This window comes from Silene latifolia, chromosome Y (assembly GCF_048544455.1).
Source record: "Silene latifolia isolate original U9 population chromosome Y, ASM4854445v1, whole genome shotgun sequence".
In the NCBI taxonomy this organism is placed as follows: domain Eukaryota; kingdom Viridiplantae; phylum Streptophyta; class Magnoliopsida; order Caryophyllales; family Caryophyllaceae; genus Silene; species Silene latifolia.
Genome location: NC_133538.1, coordinates 62,011,337 through 62,037,421, shown reverse-complemented (window position 1 = coordinate 62,037,421; position 26,085 = coordinate 62,011,337). Strand labels below are relative to the sequence as shown.

Here is a 26,085-nt window from a genome sequence, read left to right as displayed (position 1 = left end):
AGTTCATATGGCGCGGCGCAATCATAATGTACTATACTCAAATCTTATCAATTATAATGATGATGGTCGTAAACCGAAAGATCTTTGGCTGTATTGCTATACTTGTTACAACATTACATACTTCTCTTTTGACATCGACGCTTGTGAAGTCGATTGTCTCTCGTTGTATTCTGGCACGTTCCTATTTCTGGAGGATGTTTTAAATTAGAATGTAAACTGTGCTATTATTTTTGTAGTTGGTTGATGATTGTTTTTTAGCTTAATTGTCCGGTGTACTTAGGCATTTGTCTGATGTTACGTTTGAAGATCAACGCATGCTACATATAACGAAGAACTTGAAAACCGTAGTTTCAAATTTTAGTATTTTAGCCACTCTGTTTAGAATCATACTTCAACTTTGAGCACAAATTTTCATTTAAGACGGACATATCCGTCTTAACCTCAAGACGGTCAAGTATCACGCATAAAAAAAAAATAGAATGCATTGAGATCAATAGATGTTTTGTCCCATCTATGTATGTGGGCTTTATTTAACCTGCTCTGCTCTTAAGATGGAAACTATTTTCGTCTCGAGGAAGACATATTTGTGGGTAGAAAATGGAAGTAGCTTAAAGTTGACCTAATAGTCGAGTCAACTGGTAGATACATATTTGGCAAAACTTTTGTTTGGCAACAAATTTGCACATCATCTGTGTGCTTTGATTCAAGAATTTCAAGAATTTCTTGAGGTGCTCAGTAAGCTAAAAATTGTGATAGTTCGTGCTGGTCTTGAGACTCTAGTTCATTGGTCTCTTCTTGCCTTCTCTGTTTTCCATCATTTGTTGTCCACCTTTTTGTTTGTTTTCTCTCAATTCAGCGAGAGTTCCTTGTAACAGCTCATGTTAACTGATTTTTGTAAAAAACAATTTTTCTATTACAGTGTTTTTCCTCTTAGTCAATATGTGTGAATTGAAGCCTATTAGCTTAATTGGTAGAGCATCGTGTAATAACACGAATGGTGTGGGTTCAAATCCCACATAGGCTATCTTGCTTATAAGTCGTTTACATTATACTCATTTCTTTCGTACTATAAGTCGTCTAATAAAAATTATAAATCTGATAATTACAATAGAGTAACACCACTATAACACTACAGTAAAACCACTATAACACTGTAGTAACAACACAATAACTCTACAATAACAAAGTAATAACACTACAATAACTCTATAATAACAGAGTAATAGCACTACAATAACACTATAATAATACAACAATAACACTACACTACAATAACTCTACAATAACAGAGTAATAACACTACAACACTACAATAACACAATAATAAAACTACAATAACAAAGTACTAACACTACAATAACACAACAATAACACTATAATAACACAACAATAACACTACACAACAATAACTCTACAATAACAGAGTAATAACACTACAATAACACAACAATAACACAACACTACAATAACACCACAATAACACAACCCTACAGTAATAACGCTACAATAACAACACACTAACACTACAGTAACACCACAATAACACTAGAGTAACACTACAATAACACTAGACTAACTCAGTTCTCAACTGCACGGTAACAACACAATAACATTACAGTAACAACACAATAACACTACAGTAACCTAGGTTGCACGAAAACGGACACGGACATAGACACGGACACGACACGGACACGCGACACGACAGTTGAAAATTTTTAGGACACGGACAAGGCAAAAAAAAAATCAATATACATATTAAAATAAATGGAATTTGAAGAACATTATAACCAACATCTAAACTTTGGTCATTTAAAGGCCACAAAATCGTAAAATGACAATCAATATTAATGTCTTATATGTTAAAATCAACATGTCTTAATTAAAAACTACAAATTTCCAAATTACAAACCCAAATTTAAATAAGTATTCAAGTCTTACAAAATAAAATAAAAAGTATCAAAGGTTCCAAATTACAAACCCAAATTCGAGTCTTACAATACTATTGGCCATAGTTATCAAACCGAATATTTTTCGCAAAATATATTAACATTAAAAGGCACCAGAAATAAGTTGGAAAAACAATGATCACCAAAAGCTGAAAAAAAAAAGAGTTCACGGATCATCCTTTGCACCATTGTAATTATTCATTAAACTTCTTTCGGTAAGTCGAAATAACAACTCAGTTATTCGCTTCCGAAAATTACCTCTAAATGAAACAAACCCTAGCTTCCGAAAAATCTACAATAATCTCCAAATTTAAAACCCCCAAATTTAATAACAACAACAATGAGAAATAAAACATAGATTGAGAAACTTATTATTATGTATAATATATATAGAGATTAATATAGAAATAAAGTATAGATTGAGAAGTTAGAGAAAAATGAAAAAGCAAGATACATGGCGAGAGAGGTTGCCGGCGGCGAAGGGGAGGCTGACGGTGGTCGGACTCAGGCGAGGCGAGGGGAGGCTGGAAGGCGTCGCAATGCAAGAGAAACAAGGGGAGAAATGAGATGTGAGGGGAAAATGAAAAAGTGAGATGTCGTGATAACTGATAAAGTGAGATTTTGATTTCAAAACTGCTTATTTGGTGTGTCCATCGGACACGGGCCGTGTCCAACCATGTTGGACCGTGTCCGACACGTTTTCTTTTAACATAAAAATCGGGGACACGGTTCAAGGCATGTCCAGAACGTTTTCAGGAATGTCCTACGAGTGTCGGTGTCCGACACGGGAACGCTCAAACAACCTAGACAGTAACACAGTAATAACTTCATAGTTACTCCAGTGTTACTCTTGTGTTGCTCCATTTTTACTCGTGTTACTCCTTTGTTATTCTTGTTACTCTTGTGTTATTCTTGTATTTCTCTTGTATTATTATGTGTTACCTTACTTCTAAACACTACAAAAGCTCTTTTTCCTAATTAGTAATGTTTAAATAAATATAAAGCACACTTAATGCGGGGAATTAGTAAAACGATATATAACTTTTTTTATTTAAAACGACTATTAATACAAAACAGATGCTTATAATGTAAACGACTTGTAAGCAAAATAGCCTAGGTGGGATTTGAATCCACACCATTCGTGTTATTACACGATGCTCTACTAATTGAGCTAATACGCTTCATTATAAATATGGATGAGCCAAATTATTGATAATATTGCTCATAAAATGCACTTGTTAAGATATCAATAAAATTGTCACAAATACCCCTCTTTAAAACAGTACACAAACCCCCTCTTTATCATCACTTTTTAAAATCTTAAACTTGGGAATGAGACATGATTCAAAGGCGACGCAAATGCCTGCCACGTGAATAGAGATGATCGATCATCAGCAAACAGACGAGAAATAAATAAATAGAAGAAAATAAAAAGCATAGAGGAGAAAAGAAGAGCACCTAGCAATTCAAGTGCTGCTGGTTGATGAGCTAATAACAATTGTTCTACTCTACTCCGTATTAAGTACCACTTTAAACCCATCAAAACCCAACTAGCATTCTAATTTGTAGGCCTGTACATTAATACAAATTCAGGAAACAAATATTTTCTAATTCACATTGACATAAAACCATAGCCGGAAGCATCGACAACAACATTAATAGTGAGGCAACAATGAAACAAATATACTCTAATTCAAATATATTCTAATTCTCATTGAACAGCTGCGACAACAATGAAAACATGATTCTACTACTAATTAACATTCAATTAATCCAAAAAAATCTTCATCACAATCCTTTGTTTACCTTTGATTAAAATAGGGAAGTAGTAACAATACTGACCTGATAGCGGTCATTGAGCATCTCGAGATTATACTGTTTATCAGCACGTAACTCCTGAACCTTATCCTCGTTCTGAAGAAAAGCCATTAAAGGGGTAGCAGCTTCTTCTAAAGACTTCAATCTGGCAACAACATCAACTCTCCTATCAATCATCTCTTAAGGAACTTGGTCGGTGTGGTAAAGTGATTTGTGGATATCCATCGCATAATCAACCATGTTAGTGAAGTTGAGAAGGTGGATCATTCCCTTAAGAAGTTGGTCTTCAGGATGGAGTTGACGCTCTTGTAGGAATTCAAAGAGTGGGAATATCAGATGACGGTCCAGATGCGGCGCCATTTGAGGAGTTAGGTCATACTTCGCCATCGTTGCTGCTGCTTCTCCTTGATGCTTCTTCTATCTAGTATAGGGTTTTATTGGAGGAGATTGGTGATAACTGATACTGGTATAGAAAATCAGTTGCTCCACATTAATTCCCACTTTCAAATTGGAATTTAGCAAACTGATAGAGCGTTTCTATTTGGTCTGGACCAATCTATTTATTTAGACAATAACTCGAGTGACTTAGATCTAAGTAACATGCTGCATATTGCAAATGCATCATGTAAATGAACAACACAAACAATATGACTATGTAACAAAGAAAAGAAAAATCAAAACCTTAGAAAGTCAAGCGCTGCTCGTTAATGAGCTAATAACAATTGTTCTATTCTATTAAGTATCGAATAGACCCAACTAGCATTTTAATTTGTAGGCCTGACAATAGAGTGTACATTCATCCAAATTCAGGAAACAAAAAGCCAGGTCCCTGGTCGTAATTGCAAGTATAGTCTAATTGACATTGACATAAAACCATAGTCAGCTTAATAGTTCTTTGAAATGATCAGATGAAACAAACCCAAGGACCTCTAGAAATTAACATCGACTCTTACTAAACATTAAAAATATTTGGGCGAAATAATGAGCGAACATCAGAAACTACAATAATGTAAACGATATCCCCTTACTAACTCATCCTATCATCAGCATCAGATAGTGAGATAAGATCTCGTTGAACAGCTGCAACAACAATGAAAACACGAATTTGCAAAATTGGAACTTGTTACAGACAAAGTCTTTGGAGTATCATAGAATTATCAAACTGCAATCACAGTAATAGCTTAAATATACAGGAAAAGTGTAAAACCAAATTATATACAATATAAGATAGCAATAATATCAATCAATATCACAAATAACTGGAAAAAGACAACAATATGACTTGAAGAAGGTGAAAACGAGCTAGGGAAGAACAAAACACAAGACGAAGATGGAGTGACACCTGAATAACAGACGCAGTGAACCATGAGCAATTAGGTGATGAAACAAGAATCACTTTGCTGAAGAAATTCAATTCAAATGTATTGCAGTAATTCAATTGAACAAATTAGACAAACATTTTAGCGCAAGTTCGTAACGTAATCAACATCAATTCAAATGAAACGCAGTAAAAAGAACAATAAATGACAAAACATGAATCAAATTGATGAAGAAACTTAATTCAATTGCAATCTTGAATTGAAATTGAATGAGATTAATAAATCCAAAAGGAAAAAAAAAAAAAAGAGATAAAGATGAAAACAGTACCTTATCAAAGGGGCTGGATTCCAGAGAGCAATGGTACCATCGATGAGATCACCAGCGAGGAGACCGAGGTAATACTCGTCATAATTGAGGACGTTTTCTGGACCATTATAGGTAGTTAAATTGCTCGGAATTAAAAGATTCGGCAAGTGATGGAAGATGATGATCATCAGACTGAAATGTGATCCAAAATTACCTTGAATTGCAGCAAATATGATGAATTTGGAAGATAAAACAGACGAAAATCTAAATAGTATAAAACCAGAGTTATTTAGGTGGTTCTGATTAATTGTTTCTTTTTAGGATTTAATTTTTTTCTTGTGTGCGGGACTTTTTAACCCTATTTAATTACTTTTCTATCATTTCATTGTTACTCATCTTATGATTCCTAAATTTATAGAAATTATTTATAGAAATTATACAAAATCATATAATATACATTTGTTACCATATAGTATATTTGTTTTTTCTAACCATTTGTTTTATAAGTTGTTTTAGAAAAAAACCGTTTCATCTACTTTATCATAAAGAATTACTTTCGATAACTGACGGCAAATATTGCCATACGAAGAGCAAATTAAATTGTGGATATATTTGAACTTTCGGAGTGACAACTTTAAATAAATGTACAAATTTATGAAATTTCAGCACTAGAATTTTGAACGTTAATATTTTAAATACAGTTTTTTTTCCCCTTAAATTACTCAGTGCATATCTAATACAACACCTAATATATTTATATCGGAAATTTTCAAAATTTAAAATGTTATTAGGTTCTCGATATAAATTGTATTTTTATAGTAATTATTGTATGTACATAATTGGTTTTTTTAGATTATATTTTGATATTTATCTATTTTGTTAATTCTAATAATAATAATTGCTAAATAAGCAAACCCGTGCAAATTTGCACGGGCTTAAAACTAGTGTAGAGTAACAATGGAGTAAGTGAAGAGAGAGAACGGAAAACAGTTGAGAATTTGATGGCGAAAAGAGAGAAAAAAAATGACCGAAAATCAATTCTTATATCCTACACCCATGTGTAGGATATACTACATACTCCCTCCAAGCCCGTACTCCCCAGTCATCCTCAACTTCCTCCTTTTTTTTTTCTTTTTTTCTTCTTTTACTTTTTTTTTTCTTTTAAAATTTTAAAACAAAAATTAACTTCCATTTTTAAGAAAAGTTACGACGGTCATATTCAGTTTAAGTGTTACGTAGTGTTACATTCACGATATGACACTATTATATTCATTTTAAGTTTAGTGAATATGACAATATTGTTTAATGAATATGTGTTTTAAAGTGCGATATTCACAATTGGACACTATCATATTCACTTTCACTTTAGTGAATATGACAGTGTAGTTTGATGAATATGTATTATAGGGTGTGATATTCATCTGATGGTTCTATTATATTCACTTTCACTTTAGTGAATATGACATTTATAGTTTAGTGAATATGACTTTATTTATTCAAATATATTGAACAATAATCATGAACGTTTAATTTCATACCAAAATCGCATAATACAAAATAATTTAAGGAAAAAAAATTATGTGATATGATTTGAATATGTCAATTACGTTATGTGAATATGTGAGGAAAAATAAAATAAATAAAAAAAATATATCAAATATGATCTCAATTTGTAGAGGAATAAAAATTATGAATAATAATATATTTTTTATTATTTTCTAATTTATTAAATTTATAATTTATTTATTATAAGAAAAAAATTAAGAAAAGGGAGTACCATGCACCATACTCCTGGGTGCATGGTATAATTTACCACCGAAAATTGAGGGACAAGGAAATACTATATGACACGCGAGATTAGATCTGAACCATTGATGTTTAATATAATCTAATGGTCTAAATTTGTGACCACAAACTCACGATAAGAAAAGAAACTCACAAGATTCCAACTCTCTCTCTCTCTCTCTCTCTCTCTCTATATATATATATATATATATATATATATATATATATATATATATATATATATATATATATATATATATATATAGGCGGGATCCCGTGCGAACTAACTTACGGTACGAACCGTACGAACCAACCCATTATACACTGTTATCTTCTTCTTACGCGCTTATATCTTCTTCCACAAAACAAGAAACAACTTCCATGGTTATCTTCTTCAACCTCTCACGATTCTCTTCTTGGTAAACTAGTTTCTACCATCACTATCCTCTACGAAACAAGCTTCTAGATTTACAACATTCAGCTCATCATTAATTCATCAAACAAGGTTAGCTTCAATTACTGTTATTTTTTCATAAAATAATTTAATCGAAAATTTTACATTTAATTGATTTTGTATTTTAGATCAATGCACATATATGGATTGTAGAGTAGTTTAAGAGGTTAATTTTATGAAGAAATTTCAAATTGTTTGATAAATTAGGGTTTGTAATAACCGAAAAATTCAAATCGTTTTTTTTAGGGTTTCAATTGGGTTAAATTCTTCAAAGATGGTAACAGTCTCAACCAATTGTTCTTCAACTTCAGGTACAAATTCTTCATTTTGTTGTGCGATGAACATTTTAATTGCAGATTTTTAGATGCACTTACTAAGATACTATTGTGATTTTAATTGCAGATGTATGTACTCAAGAACATGCCTCAATAACTGAAACCGTAAATGATGAAGATGATTCCCAAATGGTAGATGGTACGAATTCTTTCACTCTTTTTGCATTGATTCTGCATTTTATATTAAAAAGAGATCTCTGCAAATTTGGTTCATAAAATCTGAAAAAGAGATCTTCTTTTTTTGTTTGGTTGTGTGTAAGAACTGGGTTCATGATAAGTTGGTTATTATTACAGTCAAAAGCGAACAATATGGGTATAACAAAGAAGGCCCTCTTTTATTACCTTGTGATGTTAATTTATTCTCAGAGAGTTTTAGCCGAGATGGATAATGAGAGTCTTGATGTTATTCATCCTCATTGTTGTGGTAGTTACGGTGCTTATAGTCTTCTTAGCCCGTCTAGATTGCTTAAACTTAACCATGTTTAGTCGTATAAACTTTGTGTGTTCGACAATTTGTTCTCGATTAAACGGTGCTCATCATATCTTCCCTTTTTCTCGGTATTTAGTTTCCCTGAACCTTTGTTCTTGTAATCTTGTTAATGTAAATAGAGTCACAGCAGATGTACCTTAAACTTAATTTGGTTCATAGACTTCAAACTGTCGCATCGAGTTAGGTGACTGCAATTCTTGCAACCATTTTTCTTATGAGTCTCATTAGGTTAATGTCAATACGGGTGAAGGATCATTGCATGTTTGATGTTACCCTGTCAATTTGGGTACATGCCCATTTGGGTATGGATCAATTTTGGGTTAGTGGTTACAGACTTAATCGTCTTAAAATATTTTGAGCGGGAATGGGTAATGGGTTATTTAGACGAAACGTACCCACAATATATGTAAAACGAACCTACGACTATTTCGAAACGTACCTAGTACGTAAAAGGGATTAAACGGGGGGCAGGTATCCTAAAACCGGACGGGAAAGGGTTAATTGAACAATTTTAATTTTTTTGCTGTGTTAATTAAACAATTGATTATTTGATTGATTGTTAAAGTTAGGTGTTTGCCTGTTTGTATGACAATGTTGGCAATTTTGTTGTTTCGTACACTTTCCCTCGTTACTTTTCCTAATACCCTTTCCCTTGTGACAATTTTAGCTGTTGAATTACATTAGTTCGAGCTAGGACAATCATCATTTTTCAAAATTATTAGCGAATAAGTGCTCATTTGGCCATTCGTTGTTTCTGCAGCTATAGTTGGTGATACTAATGACATGGATATTTCAACAAATCCAGAAGAAGATATATTATTGCTTACTAATTGTCCAGATCAATTATTAGTGAATGATGTGCCATTAGTGAATGATGTGCCAGGTAAATCATTTAGTTTTATTTATTGCATTTTGTTAGTGTGAAGAAAGACGACAATTTATAAGTAATTGTTGTTAATTTGAGTCTTCCAGATAGCCCGGAAGTTGTTGCTAGTAGTGAGATTCACGGAGTGCCTCATTGTTCAGAAGAGCTTAAACCATTTGTTGGAATGAAATTTGAGAATTTGGAGCAAGGGTTGGATTTCTACAAAGCATATGCCAAAGCTTGTGGCTTTAGTCCGAGATTGGATTCAAGTAAAATCATTCAAGGAGTTACTACACATAAGAGCTGTGTGTGTAACAAAGAAGGTAATAGGCAGCATGGTGGGCAAAAAAGGAGGAGGGCAATAACAAGAGTTGGGTGTACTGCCAAGATTAAGTTTAAAAGACTTCCTGCTGGTGAGTATGAGGTGTATGAATTTATCGAGGTGCACTCACATGCAATGGTAACTCCAGCCACAATGATTCACTTAAAGTCATTTTGGAAACTCAACCTTGTGCATAAGAAAATGATAATGGATAACTCACGTGTTAACCAGGGGCCTGTGAAGACATTTCGAATGTTTAAAGAGTACGTTAGGGTATATAAAAACGTAGGGGCTTCCTTAGAAGATTTTAAGAATTTTTCAAGGGATGTAAAGAAATACATCAAAGAATATGATGCGGAAATGCTGATAGAGGGCTTCATGCAAAAAAGAGCTAGGTGTCCCTCATTTTACTTTGATTTTGATGTTGATGACAACAAAAGACTCACTAAGGTTTTCTGGGCTGATCCAATTGCAATTAAGAACTATGCACTCTTTGGTGATTCTGTGTCTTTTGACACCACATTCGATTTTAATGAATACCGTATGGTGTTTTGTCCTTTTACGGGGGTTGACAACCATAAAAAAATGTGTCACTTTTGCGGCTGGTTTGAAAATGCGGGAGAATGAAGAGTCTTTTACCTGGCCTTTTGACAATTTTATGAAGGCAATGGGTGGGTGTTATCCTACTACTCGATTCATCGACCAATGTCCTGGTATTAAAGCGGGGGTTAAAAATGTGTTTTCAGGCAACACAACACACAGATTCTGTATGTGGCATATCATGAAAAAATTGCCTGACAAAGTTGGTTCAACCATTTACAAAGACACAGACTTTCTAAAAGAAATAAGTTCTATTGTTTGGAATGAAGATATTGAGCCAACTGAATTTGAGTCGAGCTGGTGTTCAATTATGGAAAAACATGATTTGTCTGGAAATGAGTGGCTGAAATCCATGTTTGAGGACCGCAAATTATGGATTCCTGCATATTTTCGGGACACTTATATGGGTGGGCTTCGAGGACAACTTCAAGGTCGAATCGGAGAATAGTTTCTTCGGCAACTTCACCAACCCCAACCTATCACTTGTTCGATTTTGGATGCGCTTTCATCGAATTGATGCTCAACGCCGAAGCATTCTAAATTAACTGCTGATTCTAAAAACTCCTCTCCTATATTATCAACTCCCCTTTCTATAGAAAAGAAGTGTGCTGAATTTTACACACCACCTGTGTTTTATGATTTTTAAGAAGAGTTGAAAGGTGCATGCTACTCCTGTAATGAGGCCAACAAAAGCACGAAAGAAAGGGACGTGGAGCGTTTATTTGTTATGGATCGTGAGAGCAAGAAAGTCTATGAAGTCGATGTTGATGGGAAAACTTTAGTGTGTTCATGCAAGAGGTTTCAGAGATTTGGGATACTTTGTAGACATTGTGTATGGGTGTTGCATAATAAGGGGTTTGATGAAATACCTTCTGAATATCTATTGCCGAGGTGGAGCAATTATGCAACATTTCGTCCTATCTTTAATGTTGTAGGGACGTCCTTAGAAGCTGATTGTGCGTCAATTGACACAAGACAAAACACTATCAGTGAATTATGGTCAGGGGTGTTCACTGCAATGTCACTTGTGGAGGATGATGAGGAGAAGGAGAAAGAGTTACTCGAATTGCTTCAGAGTTTCAATGAGAAGTTGTTGATTTCAAGTAGTGGTGGGAAGTTAAAAAGCAAGAAAACTCAAATCGAGACGCTTCTTGGGTCTAAAATCCCTACTAAAGCTCATATTCTTCCTCCAAATCAAGCAAAAAATAAGGGATCTGGTAGAAGGATGACTTCTGAAAAAGATAAGGCAATGGAGGAGCACGCTAAGCCTCTTAGAAAATGTCGTGCTTGTGGGGAAATGGCACGCCATGATAGTAGAAATTGCCCGAGTCAACTTCCTAACAAGTAATCTCATAATCATAATCAGGTACTTTATTTGCTTGTTTTTTTTAAAATTTACATATTAGTGGAAGAGGGCATATATACAAAGTATTAATGATATTTTATATGATTTGATGATGTAGGTATTGTCAATGAAACAGTTGTGGATTGGGATGCGCAGCAATTGTAGCCAGAAGGGTGTAACAACTAACTACAATGGATATTGTATTTTGTTGATGTTAGCTTGTAGATACCCGTATCCGTCGATATTGAAATTTATAGAGAACCCGACAAACACCCGATGATGATAGGACACATGCATTCTTTAGTTGTCATTGTCATTATTTGGGCTCGTTTTACGATGTAGAATGAGCGTTATCGACGAAGTATTTTATTAATTTAAATGATATTTAAATTAAATGTTTTTTTTAAAAGTGAATTCATTTTATTGTTTTAATTTGAATTTATGATACGAATATGATACGGGTCGGTCATTAAATTGTTAGTTAATTAGCACGTTTAAGTTATTGGTTTGATACCATTTAAATTCATACTTATTATTTGCTCTTAGAAGACCATTAGCATACTAGATTTAAGGAGTCATTATGGGTCTTTAATTTGGGTCATCATTGTCTTAATTGAGCCGTTACAATTGAGCATTTAGGCGTTGAATTGTCTTGCCCATTTCAACTATTTAAGGGCTGTCATTTGTATTGGTAAAAGACAAGAATTTTGATAAAGAAAATTGAATTTTGTTTGTGTTAAACAAATTTCATCGGGTTGTTGCGATAACTCAAAAATAGTGGTTGTTTAGGACGCGTTTCCTATCTATCGCTCGATTGGAACCAATAGGTGTTGGTTAGCCAATCTCTTTCATCGAATTATTGGTGTAATTCGGTGTCTGCTTATCCTTGTTACTCTTTATTTGTGTATTTTACGATAATGGAACCTCAAGTTCATAAAATGAACAGTCACTCCGACTGTTTCAGCCAAAAAAATCCGCTTCCGCATTTTATTTCACATCATTTGGTATCAGAGCCAAGGCTCTTGATGACCTCATTTCAAGACGATCCAAAGGGGGGAATTTTTAATCCCGATTTACCTCCTGTCTTTGATGTTTACGATGATGGGACACTACCCATTATGGGGCGACTCAGCGTGCGCAACCAGGTTGTGCCATTACAGTGCAACAACGAACCAGGAGCAGAGGTGAACCACGGCCCGAGGGTAGTTCGAAGGGCTTCCATGGCGGGGTACACAGAACATGGTCACTCGTCACAATGCCGAGAAGAGGTGGAAGGCATTGGAGAAAAGGGTGAGGCGTTTAGAGACACTCCTCAACGAGATAGCAATCTCAAGTTTGCTCTTAAGCGGGTTAAAAGCGAAAATCCCTTTGATGATGATTTACGAGCCATGTTAGATGTTGGGTGTCGTATATGCGATGGCCACCATTTAGCACAAGATTGTCCGTCGAATTGGTTGATTTCGTCACCGATAGACTGGGACAAAGAATGGAGGGAGTCCGAAGCTTGGCCACACCCGCCTTGGATTGGGCCGAATCCATGCGTCAAAAGGAGTTATGAAGATGGGGTTTTTCATTTCTCCGAGCTGCAACCTGTCCGAGAGAACTGCCGAGGAGGGTGGCTCGTCTCTGGCCTCGACACTAATGACCCGCACCCCCCGACTTCCGCCTTCAGGGGTGTTTCCAAGTCCAGCGTTATAAGGCCATACAATCAAAGCTCCATTGTCGGAAGGAAGCAAGCAGAGGCAACGACAAGGGTCGAGAAATGTAGGGCAAAAGTTAAGTATCGACTTATTAAAACCGGAAGCATGAAATTCGTCCTTAAAAGGGTTAATCCGGAACGCCGAGCTGTCAACCATTATTACAACCCGAACACCAATTGGATTGGTTTGAATCCATATTCAAGGAAAAACAGAGGCGGAACAACGAATTTTTGGGTAAGTCGAGTCGAGTCCGTTGGAAGTAATAGGGCCGACTCAAGTGAAGAGGATAGCACGGGCACAACGCGTCGTTACAAACAAGTCAAGTAAGTGGTATACAGGCAAGGGAGTCCACAGGAATTGAGGACAATTCTTTTCTAAGGGAGAGGGTATGATACGAATATGATACGGGTCGGTCATTAAATTGTTAGTTAATTAGCACGTTTAAGTTATTGGTTTGATACCATTTAAATTCATACTTATTATTTGCTCTTAGAAGACCATTAGCATACTAGATTTAAGGAGTCATTATGGGTCTTTAATTTGGGTCATCATTGTCTTAATTGAGCCGTTACAATTGAGCATTTAGGCGTTGAATTGTCTTGCCCATTTCAACTATTTAAGGGCTGTCATTTGTATTGGTAAAAGACAAGAATTTTGATAAAGAAAATTGACTTTTGTTTGTGTTAAACAAATTTCATCGGGTTGTTGCGATAACTCAAAAATAGTGGTTGTTTAGGACGCGTTTCCTATCTATCGCTCGATTGGAACCAATAGGTGTTGGTTAGCCAATCTCTTTCATCGAATTATTGGTGTAATTCGGTGTCTGCTTATCCTTGTTACTCTTTATTTGTGTATTTTACGATAATGGAACCTCAAGTTCATAAAATGAACAGTCACTCCGACTGTTTCAGCCAAAAAAATCCGCTTCCGCATTTTATTTCACATCAATTTATTTTCTTAAATTTATTTTATTGAAAATAAAATATATTTTTGATTTGAAAAATCATTCTTTAGTTATTTGATTTGAAAAATCAATTTAAATCGTTTTATAAATCGTATTTGAAGAACTCGTTTTTTACGATGATTTTATACGCGATTTTGAGCTCGTTTTCTACTTGATTTGGGCTCGATTTTCAACGCACTTTCGACCCAACCTCCTCTCCCATAACCCGTGTTCGATTCTTAGCCAAAGCCTATCCCGAACCCTTTGTTTAACCCATCCAATCCCCGTTCAAAAACAGCCCATACAAACACCCCAACCCGCGTTAGCTCTTCCCCTCCTTCAACCCGTTTTGTGTGCTTCAAAGCTTGACCCAAACCCGCCACAGCCAACCCAGTTCCCGCTCCTCATTACCCAAAATAACCCATCACTAAACCCACCACAAAACCTTTCCACAAACCCGTCCCAAACACTCCACAAGCAGCCCGCAAATAACACGGTCCTATCCCCCTGTTTTGCGTGCTCAAACCCGAGTCCAAAACCCGCTCCAAACACCACTTAAACCCGTGCCCATTAACCCTAAACCATACCTTAGTATCCAACTCATATTAACTTAGCTTAACCACCAAGCAAACCCCCCATACAAACCCTAAAAACCCCACGAAATAGCTGATGGACAGCAGCTATGCAAACCGAGCCCGACTGCTTGTTGCTCTCTTAAACCCTACTTTAACTCCCTATAAATACCCCCCCCTATGCCATACATTCATTCCTCTAAGTTCTCCATACATACTACCGCCACTCACAAGTATTAAAGTCCAGAAACAAACCCTAATTGCCTCTAAAAACCCTCGACAAAACCGAGACATCCAAACTGAAACAGTTTGTGTCTCTCTCGAAATACCATTCGTTTCCCCTTCAAATCTCCATTAAAATTTGAGTTTCTTGTTCCTAATTAACCACATAACATCCATATACATCTTAGACAAAAATTCACGAGCCAAATTGACCTTGAGAGTACACGAATCCCCTCGAAAAACAGAGTGTCATACACTCTGTTTTCGCGGCTTTTCCTGTCTGTCCAGTTCTGTTTGTGCTCGTTTTTCGTGCCCAATAACTCAGAACGAGCGTGGTTTGTTTTAAGATCTTTTTTCTACTCTCTTTCTAGTTTTCAAAACATCTTTTAAATCTAATTTTCACCGTAAAACGAGTGAGAAATTGCAGTTTGAAAGTTGCTGTCCAGATTTGCAAAAAAACGTGTTGTTGCTTTGTTCCTTCGTCGACGACGGCCTCTCGAGATAAAATCTACGATCGATTACGACCCAAGACGGTGTCAACGATACATGTAGGTTGAGGGTGCATCAAATCCTCCTCTTCTCCCTTTTATTTCGTTCTTTTTATGTTTGTTTTTTTCATTGTTCGTTTTACATTGTTTATCGTTTTGTTTATCGTTTGACATCGTTAACTATGAAACTAGTTTAGTCCGAGTATGAGTTAAAGTACCACCATGAACACCCGCGTTGACTTGAGATGGGAAAGAAATCCGCCACATCGGTCGGTCGTTTCCCCCGTCTCATTTACATATCCTCGTGTTCAAGGTAGGGCATTAATAAAACGAATCCTAACTTTGTTCCTCGCTTTTGACCCATTGCCTGTTTCGTTCAAATCGACCTACCCTAGGACCCTTCGCATGTTAGTTCGACCTCTGATTGTTAACATATGACTTAATTAGACGACTTTAGATTGATTAAATAACCTAATTAGACATGTTAGGGTGCTTCGACACAAGCATTAAAATTGATCAACAATTCTATAACTTAATTGAATGCATCTCTCTTTTCACTCGATTTCTCGCTAGCATAATTGTGAGTGATTAGCACCTTCCTATTAACACTCGATGAGTAAGCGTTAATCTTGTAATATTGTGACCTAATTGGACCCTTTAGGCCGTGTAGAATACACATTCGCGTGACATCTTCTCAATCGATCAACGCCGTTTCTAACTTGTTTTCTAACTCGTTTCCTAACTCGTTTCACAATCATTTGATCTAAATAATGAATCTAACCTAGGAACTAGGGTGGACGTGGCTTGGCCGTGCCTTTTTGTCATTTTTGCTTCATCTTTATATCGTTTATGTATCGTTGTTTTGTATTTTGTAATTACCTTTTTGCTTATCGAGTCGTCTCTTGTAATTCACTTGTAATTAGTTTTGTTTTGGGTCTAGTCAATCAATTTATAAAAACCTTAGTCTTATTTGGTTAGATAGTTGTACTCCAATTTATGTAAGAGCGTAGTAAATCGCATGTTGTTCAAAGCAACATGGCCCGATTTATGCTAATGCAAGCTTTGGTGTGTGACCCTATGTCTAATTCGATGAGATTAAGCGAAAACATGCATTACGAGGAGTGACCCAAGGCCGTGGGTTATGTAAACCGTGGGCCACCCCTTTGTGCACGTTTTCCTAGGCCGAATGGCCATGTGTCGTGTGTGGTGTCATATATAACAATTGTATTTAGATCGAGTTGTATCCCTAATTTCTCGTTGTGTCGGCATGAAATGCCTGGGTTGTAATAGGGTAGATCCCAACGGCTCCCCCATTCCCCTTAAGCCTTGTTTGCTTTGTATGTTGTTAGATCAATCAACCCACATGCTAAATTACAACTTTGACAAAGTTAGTTTAGTTGCATCTAAATCGACATAGAAACTTCACATGTTAGGGTTTTAAAACGATGTTTGCATATCATATATCGCAGTAGCTACGACCTTGTTTGAAATCCGATACTTGACTTAGTAGAGGCCGTCATTGACGGGCGGGGTTAGGTGTTTTTATGGGCTTCCTAACACGTACCCTCACCCCTTACTCAAAATCTATGGTTTGTGGATCCGTCTAAATACCATTGGATTACGAGAGTCATTCAAATCGAGTGATATAGGGTACAAGTCTTTATCTTTAATCACTCGTAGTCGATTGGCTTTATGCTTTTCGACGAAAGGTGTAAAGTTGACTTGAACGGTTCCAAGTTCCCAAAAAACTTGGTGGCGACTCTAATTTGTCTTAATTCGATTCGAAAGAACCTCGAGTCGATTATGCCTAGTGTGGATCCCGCGGACACAGTTCCCGCGGGCGTTGTCCATAGTTTGGCGACTCCGCTGGGGAAAAGAGGACTAGTTACACTTTGTTTCTAGGGTCTTTTCCTCCGAGGTGAAACTTGAAAAGAAAGTATTGGAAAGTAAAACATTACTCGTAGTGCTACGATTCATGCATAAACCTTTAAGGACTTTCCCGGGCCGTCCCAGCGCTTCTTTGTGACGCGTGGGGGGCGACGTCTCACTATGCCAGGAACTTGCACATTGCTTGCTTCCGCTCCGCCTCGTCGTAGTTCTTGATGGTGGGGATGCTCTTCTAGGTACTCTACCTAAAGGCCCTTGCTCTATAAGACCCAAAAAGGATGGAGGGAATAGACCTTCTTGTAGAAGACTTGCCGAGACTTAGAGATGTCTAGGAGCATACATCCTTATGACATGAGAATAACAATGTGCGAAATGAATTTCCCGAGTCTTTTCAAATTTTCCGTATCGATTTCAAAACCGAACTTTTGAACAACTTACTTTCAAAATAGCATGGTTTTAAAAACGCGGAATGCTGCCCAAGTAGGACTAGATTTTTCGGCCCAAAATAAGCTTTTATAGCCGGCATGCTGTCCATTTTAAATCTCATTTTCAAATCGATTATTCATTTTTTTTTCAAATTCAATCCAAAATATTTCTCGAACCTTAATCAAGCATGAAATGCGTCGAGTCGTGTCGGGGTCCTGGTCGTGTTAGGCTAGGCGTGTTTTGCCCCGAGAGTCTAGAACACGACCTTGTTGGGTCACCCAAGCTCACCTCTTGGGCTTCGAGTCATGTGGGTCGACCAATTGGTCTAGGATAGTCCACAGAAACGTCCAAGCTAGGCCATTTAGGGCGTTTCACTTAAACCTATGGGCTATGTTAGTCCAATCACGGGTTTAGTCACACCGAGTCCAATTTAGAATCGAGCTATGACAACTTGAGTCATGTCGTCTTGTCGAGTCTGAAATGAATCGAGGTCTAAATCCAACCGTGAGTCGAACCTTTTGGTTAATCAGTCTTAAGTCGAGTCTTGACTTGAGTCAAGTTGGTGTCGTGTCCTTATGTGTGCAGGGGCTCTTACATTTGAATATTGACTCGGTTCGGGGTTTTCTTGTAGAAAGGCCGCCAAAAACCCGACTTCAAGCAATGGAAGATGCTGTTAACAAACTCACTGAGGCCGTGAACCTCATGATGACCAGAATGGATGCGATCGAATCCAAGTCCGGGTGAAGATTCCTCTTCATCTACCCCACCTCGACGATCCGGAGAAACGGTTCAAGTTCATTGAGGACCGTCTGAAACTCTCCCGGGGGAAGAACATCCATTACGAAAATGCTAGGGCCTATGCCCCGATTCAGATAAGTTTCCCACGAACATGGTACTCACCGATATCCCAAAGTTTAAGGGCACCAAAGATCCAGTCCACCATGTTAAGGCCTATAAGGGGTACTTAGCACCTCAAGGGAGTACTGTTGACATGCTCTCTGAAATTTTCGCCCAATCTCTGGATGAACACCCGAAGGCGTGGTTCTACAATCTGGACCTTAAGAACTTCCCCACTTTCGAAGATATTATGGTGGAGTTCTGCAAGCACTATGCTGATAATGTCGAGATTCGGACCAATATAAGAACGCTAGAGGTTATGACACAGAAAGAAAAGGAAGGCTTTACTGAGTTCCTTACAAGATGGCGCGCTGAAAGCGTGAAGTTAGCCAAGAAGCCTGACGAAGTTGAAATGGCAGATAAGTTCGTAAAGAATCTACGACCCATTTACCGTAATGCTCTGAAATACCATAATTTTGGCTCTTTCAAAGAATTGAAAAGAATCGGGATAAAGGTAGAAGATGATGTCATAAAGGCAGAGGCTGAAAAGCCGAAAGGATACCAAGGGGCCTCGTCGTCTAAGGCCAAGGCCCCAACAACGACCCATATTGAAGAAGCCATCAATCTCTTAGAAGGGCAATCGAAGAAACCGCAGCGCCAAGCTCCAAGGGCATTCACCGATATCGGATGCACTTATACATACGCTCTCCAAAGGCTCGTAGCCCAAGGAAAGCTGAAGCCTATTGGTCCAACTCCGGACCCTCCCGCTGATCAACAAGGTAAATGGTATAAACCAAATGCCTACTGTGCCTTTCATCAAGGGAAAGACCATGATATTGAAAGGTGCTATCGACTGAAGCACGAAATTCAAGACATGATCAAGAATGGAACACTCCCGATCCCAACTGTTAAATCCAATAACATCACCAATCCATTTGGCGATCACGCCAACTTTGTTTCTGTCGAAGACAATGTCGATTATTCCCATCTTATCCACCCATGTCACTTGAAAGGGGTATTTATCGGGAAAATATTTGTGGATTGCTTTGAATTCTTGCCAAACCCGAAGAATAAAATTCAAGTCGGGAGTCTTGCTCTAGAATGTACTCCTCTCATTAACGAAGTTAATAAAAGACAATTCGATTCACCAACCTTCATCACTGGCGTAGATCCTCAGAGGAGTACCTCGGGATGGAGGCAGACCATCAAAGGGATCAAGGACTAGAGCCGAGCATCTAAGCTGACAGCTGAACACGAGAAAGCTCAAGACCAGATTTGAAAATTACGAGTCGGGATCTGTTTTCTTATCTTAGTCGAGTCGAGTCCAGGACTTTCTTTTCTTGAAGTTGAGTCGTTTGTTCCATGATGACCTAGGGTGTGTCCTAGGAATCGTTCCTTCGAGTCTGTTAAGCATGTGTCATTCCAATAAAAGTTGTAGTTCCATTTCCAAATATGTCTTGTTTCCAATCCTCAATCATTCCGAAAGCATGATAAAATGCACAACACGCTCAAAGGCATCCCTAGGGTAGAAATATGTCATGTTTCAAAATGTAAGGTATACTAGGATCCGGTGTTTGATTCCTTTACCTATTCCATGTCTGGTGGTAGAAAACCTCCATCAAAACTAATGCTTAACACAAGCCTTTAGATGATTCTATGATGAACCCGGACTAGCTCCTGGTTTCCCTCGATGATGGAAGGCAAGCCCATCCCCACAAAATCATCCCCTCTCGAAGAGAGAAGAAACCAACCCATTCTAACAAGGAACTGTTCGTTCTGACCCAAATTAGTTGGCGAAGCCATGTTTTCAAGGTGTATCCATTTGTGACTAGGATAATGAGGGAAGACTTTTTTTTTCAAAAAGAATGAAAAAATGAGAAAAAGAGAAAAATTGGAAAAATGAAAAAAATGAAAAAAGAAAAGAGATGAAAAAAAAAAGAAAAGAAAAAAAGAAAAAGAAATGTCAAAATGTTGATCGAAGTTCAAAGGCGAAGCCAAAATGGTCAGGTAGTGCCATCAGCAGTCATCCATACCTCTAAGTCCTTCCCGAGGCATTTACGAGGGAATAGTTAGGGATTCTGAGAATCAGTCATCTTGTGTTAGTACATCCAAGCATTTAGGGTCCAAACATGGAAATTTGAACCCACATCAATTCCCAACCTATTTGTACTCGGGTTTCATCAAGCCTGAGACACCATTTCCAACCACGTTATAAGCCATAGCCCTTGGCCTTAGCACCACAAAACGAACCTTCAGAATGATAGTTTACCTTGCAAACTTATTTTTACCAAGCTCCACATCCCAAAGAACCACACCTTTTGTACCAACCAACCCTAGACACGGATTTAACAAGACCTTACGGGCTAGAATGGGATACAGCAATGATACCTTAGGTGAAACCTTCGATTGTGTACACACGAAAAACAATGCCAGTTTTATGCACCTTGATCGAACTACGTCGGATTTGATTTTGCTCCACGCGAATACGTAGGCAGTCCTTCAGAATAAGGGATTCAATGCACTCATCAACTAACTTGTCATCTTGTCGGTTCCTTACGAGTCCTAACCAAGTCCAAATGAAGCCACCTTTGTTTGAGTCGGTCTTAGCACTCGATGTAGGCTAGGATAAGGATATAGGTTCAGATGAATAGTATCAAGTCTCAGAATGAGCTTTATCTAACGGTTTAGGCAAAGATGCTGAGTCACATAGATGCGGGTTTGTGTTGGGAACAGAAAATATGAAAAACCCGCTGAAAAGAAAGAAGGCGTGGAAGAAAAATAGTAAAAGCCCACTGAAAAGAAAGAAGGCGGTGGCAAGAAATGATGAAAACTCGCTGAAAAGAAAGGAGGCGAGGAGAAGAGCGACAGAATGTTCCCAACAAAAGTGATGTGTGATGTCTAAGTGTTCTCATAAAATCAACCTGTATTTAGTGTCTGGGCGAAGCCAACGTTGGTGCTCCGTGAGTTTAATCCACCTTATCAATGCCAAGTGATCTTGATTCCCATGTGCCCTCGGGAGCACGCCCATGCCATACGATATCTCCATCCCAAGTTCGACGACCTTGTGATTCCCATTTGCCATCTTTTGGCGCCGGAATGGCCAATTTACATTTCTACCCCTAACAAGTCAATAATTGAATTAAAACCCGTGCACACTTAGGGTTTTATTTTCCTTTTTTGTTTTACGGTAGCGGGCTACGCCCACGTTGTTTACGGGTCATAAAGAGTGTCTGAATCGTATTTCATGCTCACCCATCAAGGTTCGATTTCAAAAAATTTCAAAATTTCAAAATTCCAAAAACTTTTTGCGAATTATGGATAGATGATCCAAGTACTGGAATCTTTTCGGGTCGTTGACCCCAATCTTTCGAAATTCAAAATTTTAAATTCAATTTTTGAAGGGTCGATGGCCCAACATACCAAGTGATGTCAAATTTAAACTTCGGGTCGATGGCCCAATTATTGAAATTTTTCAAATTCAGTTTTCGGGTCGATGACCCAATCTTTCAAATAATCCAATTTTAAGATCGATGATCCAAATGTGCTTATGTGATGATTATTGCTAGTACGTTTTTGTGTTTCAAATATAGCAGGATATGCTTGAACTGGGGGCTCTAAAGTCTTCGACTTTAGAGCCATTGCAAACTAGGGGCTCTGAAGCCGTTGGCTTCAAAGACCATTATCAGGATGTAAAGGATGACATCCACCAAGAATTCAATTCAATACAAGAGTATGAAATGGAAGAATTCCGTAGCTGAAAGCAAATGATGAAAGCGGCGGCAACCTCTGATACGTGCATTTTATATAGTCTTTTAGCCTAATTTATGCACGTATTTCTATGCTTTTATCGTGGTTTTATGCTACGAAATGCCCCGAATATGCTACTTTGGGTTATTTTGTCTTATTTGCAGGAATGAACCCAAAAGTAGTGAAATCAAGCCTTTTACCGTCCGTTTAGCATGCATTTGGAGGAAGAGTGAATTTGGAGCGGGAATGTAGCTATTTTGAGATGCGCAAAGAAGAAAGATAGCTAGGCGAGCAAAGGAAGAACTTCAAATTTCTAGTGCCTACTTTAGAGATCCGTATCTCGGGTTCTACAACAAATATTCAGGTGATTCAAATTGGAGATGAAAGTTTGTCCTTTTAGATTTTCAATGCCACCGGAATCACCCTGTTTGCCCAAGTAACGAAGAAATGGCAGCCGTTTGAAGTTCAGTGCGCGAAGAAGGAAATTGTGCGCTGGAAAGTACTCGATCGAGTAGAATTTTGCTCGATCGAGTCCTTTTTCTACTCGATCGAGTAGTTGCACTTATTGATTTACTCGATCAAGTGGTTTAAGCTTTAGTTTACTCGATCGAGTGGTTTTATACCACTCGATCGAGTGGTTTCGCTGATGGGTTGGGCTTTTTATCTTTAATTCCGTCAATTAGGTTAATAAATCCTATTTTTCTTATAAATAGGAGTAGGACATCATTGTAAAATCCCCTCTTTTTTTCATCTGACACTGTCAGACGTTGCTTTGCTCTATCATTGTTACTGTTACTTCTGTTCTTCCTTATTTTCCGGATCAATAATTCAGTAATTCATTCCTTCTCTTTACTTTTATTTAATGTTTACTTCTTCTTTATTTCTTGTTCTCTATTTAATTATGCGTAGCTAATTCCCCTTAGTATGTTAGGATTAGGGAAGCCGTGGTAGTAATATGTTAGGATCGACTTGATTAGATTAGTCTTGCGATAAGAATTGTATTAGGCAATTTAATTGTTATTAGGTTGAATGAATGCATGCAGGAGACCAATTTATCTAGTTAACCCCGACCTGGATCGAAAGATTGGAAGGGAAGGCTTGCTTAATTACAATAGGTAATACCTAATTAGGGCGAAAGCTAAGTTAGGAGACCCTAGGGTGGTTTAAGGACCGAAAGGTGACGACCATAGCTCTTCTTATCAACAGTTTAATCGACTCAGTTGACCCGATAGTGTAGCTGCCACGGTAGACCGACTCCTAGCATATTCCTCTCCCTTATCTGTTAATTTCTCTTTTTCCTTTACCTCTTGCTTTAGCTTCTTTAGTATAATCAACACAATCAAAACCCCCATCTTGTGACATTAGACAGATAGAATAGACAAGTAGATAGTAAACCGCCTCCCTGTGGAGATCGACCCTACTTACCGCTGACTTCTGTTAGTAGTACTTAGGTATTTTATTTTTGGTACAGAACTACCGTATCAAATTTTGGCGCCGTTGCCAGGGAGGCATCTATTTATTTAATTGTTTCATTTTATTTGTTTCTAGCCTCAGGGGATTTTTCCCTTGAGGCCGTTTTAATCTTTTTCCTTGAGTGCTGTTTTGATAGGCCTTACAGGTTCTACCTAGACAGTTCTAGGTGAAAGATCGTCAAAGGGAAGGCTTGAGTACCTTTGACCCATCACCTATGTCCCATTATATGGCACACGGGATTTATCGGGAGATGTGGTGCTGCTGGGCATAATGCAGTTTTTTGTTTGGCAGAGAATGACGAAGTTTACGCGTTCCAACAGCGTAGTCGAGCTAGTCAAGCAGCTGTAGTTGTGCCGCCACATCCACCCTATCAATGGCCACCGCAACAAGATCCTTCTGATATACAAGAAGAAGAAATTGCGGGGCTGAAATCTCTATTGGAGACACTTGCAGCTCAAATGCAAGTGGGGCAAGATTATGATAAACGCACTTTCTCGCGACTTGATTAGCTCGAAACTGACATTGCTCAGTTAGTAGCTGAGATGCAAGAAGAAGAGGTATACCTTCTTTGAGAGCGGTTTTCCCCCGAGGAAACCGTGTTGCCCAATCTTGAGGATGACCTCTATGACTCGGATGACGAGTTTCTATCAAATTTCAATGCCTTACGCGAAGATTTCAGCCCTGTCCAGGAAATATCACTCGATTGAGTGACTTATATTAGTCGATCGAGTGATATTTCAGAAGAATCAGTCAATCGAGTAGTTCAAATCACTCGATCGAGTGAAAATCAAGAGGAAAGTGCTCGATCGAGTAATAATTCTACTCGATCGAGTGAGTTGGCCATTGGGAGCTATGATTCGTCATGTGTGTTTGATTTAGATGACAATTTTGACGATGATAACGGTTACGGTGAATCCCCCTTATTCAAAGCCGAGTTAGATGCACTTGAGGCTGAGATTTACGGGACGAATTCCACCGAGGGCGACGAAAGGATAGGCCGAGTCGGTATTTGCTCCTAGCACGGATGAGGTATTACATTCTTTGGTCAGTGATTCCATTGTTGAGAGCAACCAACCTGAGGTAGTAAACGATAATTTTATTATTGTTTGTTTTAATAGTATATTGCCTCGTTTGACTCGCGCTATTTCTTTTAATGCTATACCCCCTTCCATGTGGACATATAAATTAACGAATTTTCACCGTACATATCATCTCAAAATTGCTAATCTGAATCGGGACCCTAATATATCGTCTATTGCTCCCGCGCTCCTTTATTTTGTGGATAAATTTAGGAGCCCACATAGGAAATTTGTTAGACTTAAACGGTTGTTTAAATTAATTTCCTATTTCTATATTCCACTTTGGTGCTACTTACATTTCTGTGTAGCACATGCGTAGATGTACGATCTAATGCTGCGCGCTTTGAGTTGTTTTGATTGTGACTAATTATAGTGACTCGAAGAAAAGAAGGTCGAACTGGCACCTGTCTGAAGCTAGCGCTACCCGGGAGGCAACCCGGAGATTTGTTTTTAATTTCTTATTTTATTTCAGTTGTAATAAATGGTCTTCGTACCATAAACCTATATCAGTATGCTTGCTTAGTTAGTTTGCGGGCTGTTTTTCATTGCGTCTTTGCAGGAATTCTACTCGATCCTTAAGCTGCAGAAAGACGAGTTACTCGATCGAGTAACTTTCTACTCGATCGAGTAAAAAAAAAAAAAAAAAAGAAATTGAAAAATTGGAGCTGTTTTTTACTCGATCGACCACTATTCCTCTCGATCGAGCTGTTTTGGACGCCCATTGCTTGGATTACCTTCTTGTGACGATGTTTCGGAGCTATTAGTGACCTCCCACGTTGCTAGCTGGTTTGGGGAGGTCCCTTATTCGCGCAATCTTGTGAGTTTTCCGCATTTAATCTGTTTCTCTCCTAGTTTGCATTTCCTTTCCATGTTTTGGTACAACGGGGGCATTGTACGGTTTGGTTTGGGGAGGTTATGCATCCATATCTGTGTCTACATGTTATTTTTATTGCATTTCTGTTATCACGTTTAATTTCTGTATGCATTGCATTGTTATTTCCATAAAATTCAAATTCCCTAAAAATTGAAAAATTGTTAAAAATCCAAAAACATTTAATGTTTATTTTTGCATATAAGTTGAGTCGGAACGGTCGATTTCCATGATGAAATTGCACTATATTT

At 37.8% G+C, this 26,085-nt stretch overlaps 2 protein-coding genes and 1 long non-coding RNA gene across 3 annotated transcripts; 2 read left to right on the top strand and 1 right to left on the bottom strand.

Annotated features, from left to right (window-relative positions):
• Positions 1 to 3,056: 3,056 nt before the first annotated feature.
• Positions 3,057 to 5,792, bottom strand: LOC141626353 (uncharacterized). Its single transcript, XR_012535946.1, has 3 exons — positions 5,415 to 5,792; positions 3,408 to 4,230; positions 3,057 to 3,312 (listed from the first exon to the last, which is right to left on the bottom strand). It is a non-coding gene; the product is annotated as an uncharacterized LOC141626353 (long non-coding RNA).
• Positions 5,793 to 9,506: 3,714 nt separating this feature from the next.
• LOC141628186 (protein FAR1-RELATED SEQUENCE 5-like) lies at positions 9,507 to 10,692 on the top strand. The gene is made up of 2 exons (XM_074441357.1): positions 9,507 to 10,190; positions 10,309 to 10,692. Exons 1-2 carry the CDS (start codon positions 9,507 to 9,509, stop codon positions 10,690 to 10,692), a joined length of 1,068 nt encoding a protein of 355 aa, XP_074297458.1.
• A 279-nt stretch (positions 10,693 to 10,971) lies between these two features.
• Positions 10,972 to 11,592, top strand: LOC141628185 (uncharacterized). Its single transcript, XM_074441356.1, has one exon. The coding sequence runs from the start codon at positions 10,972 to 10,974 to the stop codon at positions 11,590 to 11,592; it is 621 nt and encodes a 206-aa protein (XP_074297457.1).
• The last annotated feature ends 14,493 nt before the right edge of the window (positions 11,593 to 26,085 follow it).

Excerpts from the sequence above, each read along its gene's own strand:
- LOC141628185 (XM_074441356.1), top strand. The coding sequence starts at position 10,972 with ATGGATCGTGAGAGCAAGAAAGTCTATGAAGTCGATGTTGATGGGAAA.
- LOC141628186 (XM_074441357.1), top strand. The coding sequence starts at position 9,507 with ATGAAATTTGAGAATTTGGAGCAAGGGTTGGATTTCTACAAAGCATAT. Across the intron at positions 10,191-10,308 it reads ATTTTAATGAATACCGTATG|GCAATGGGTGGGTGTTATCC; the intron begins GTGTTTTGTCCT and ends AATTTTATGAAG.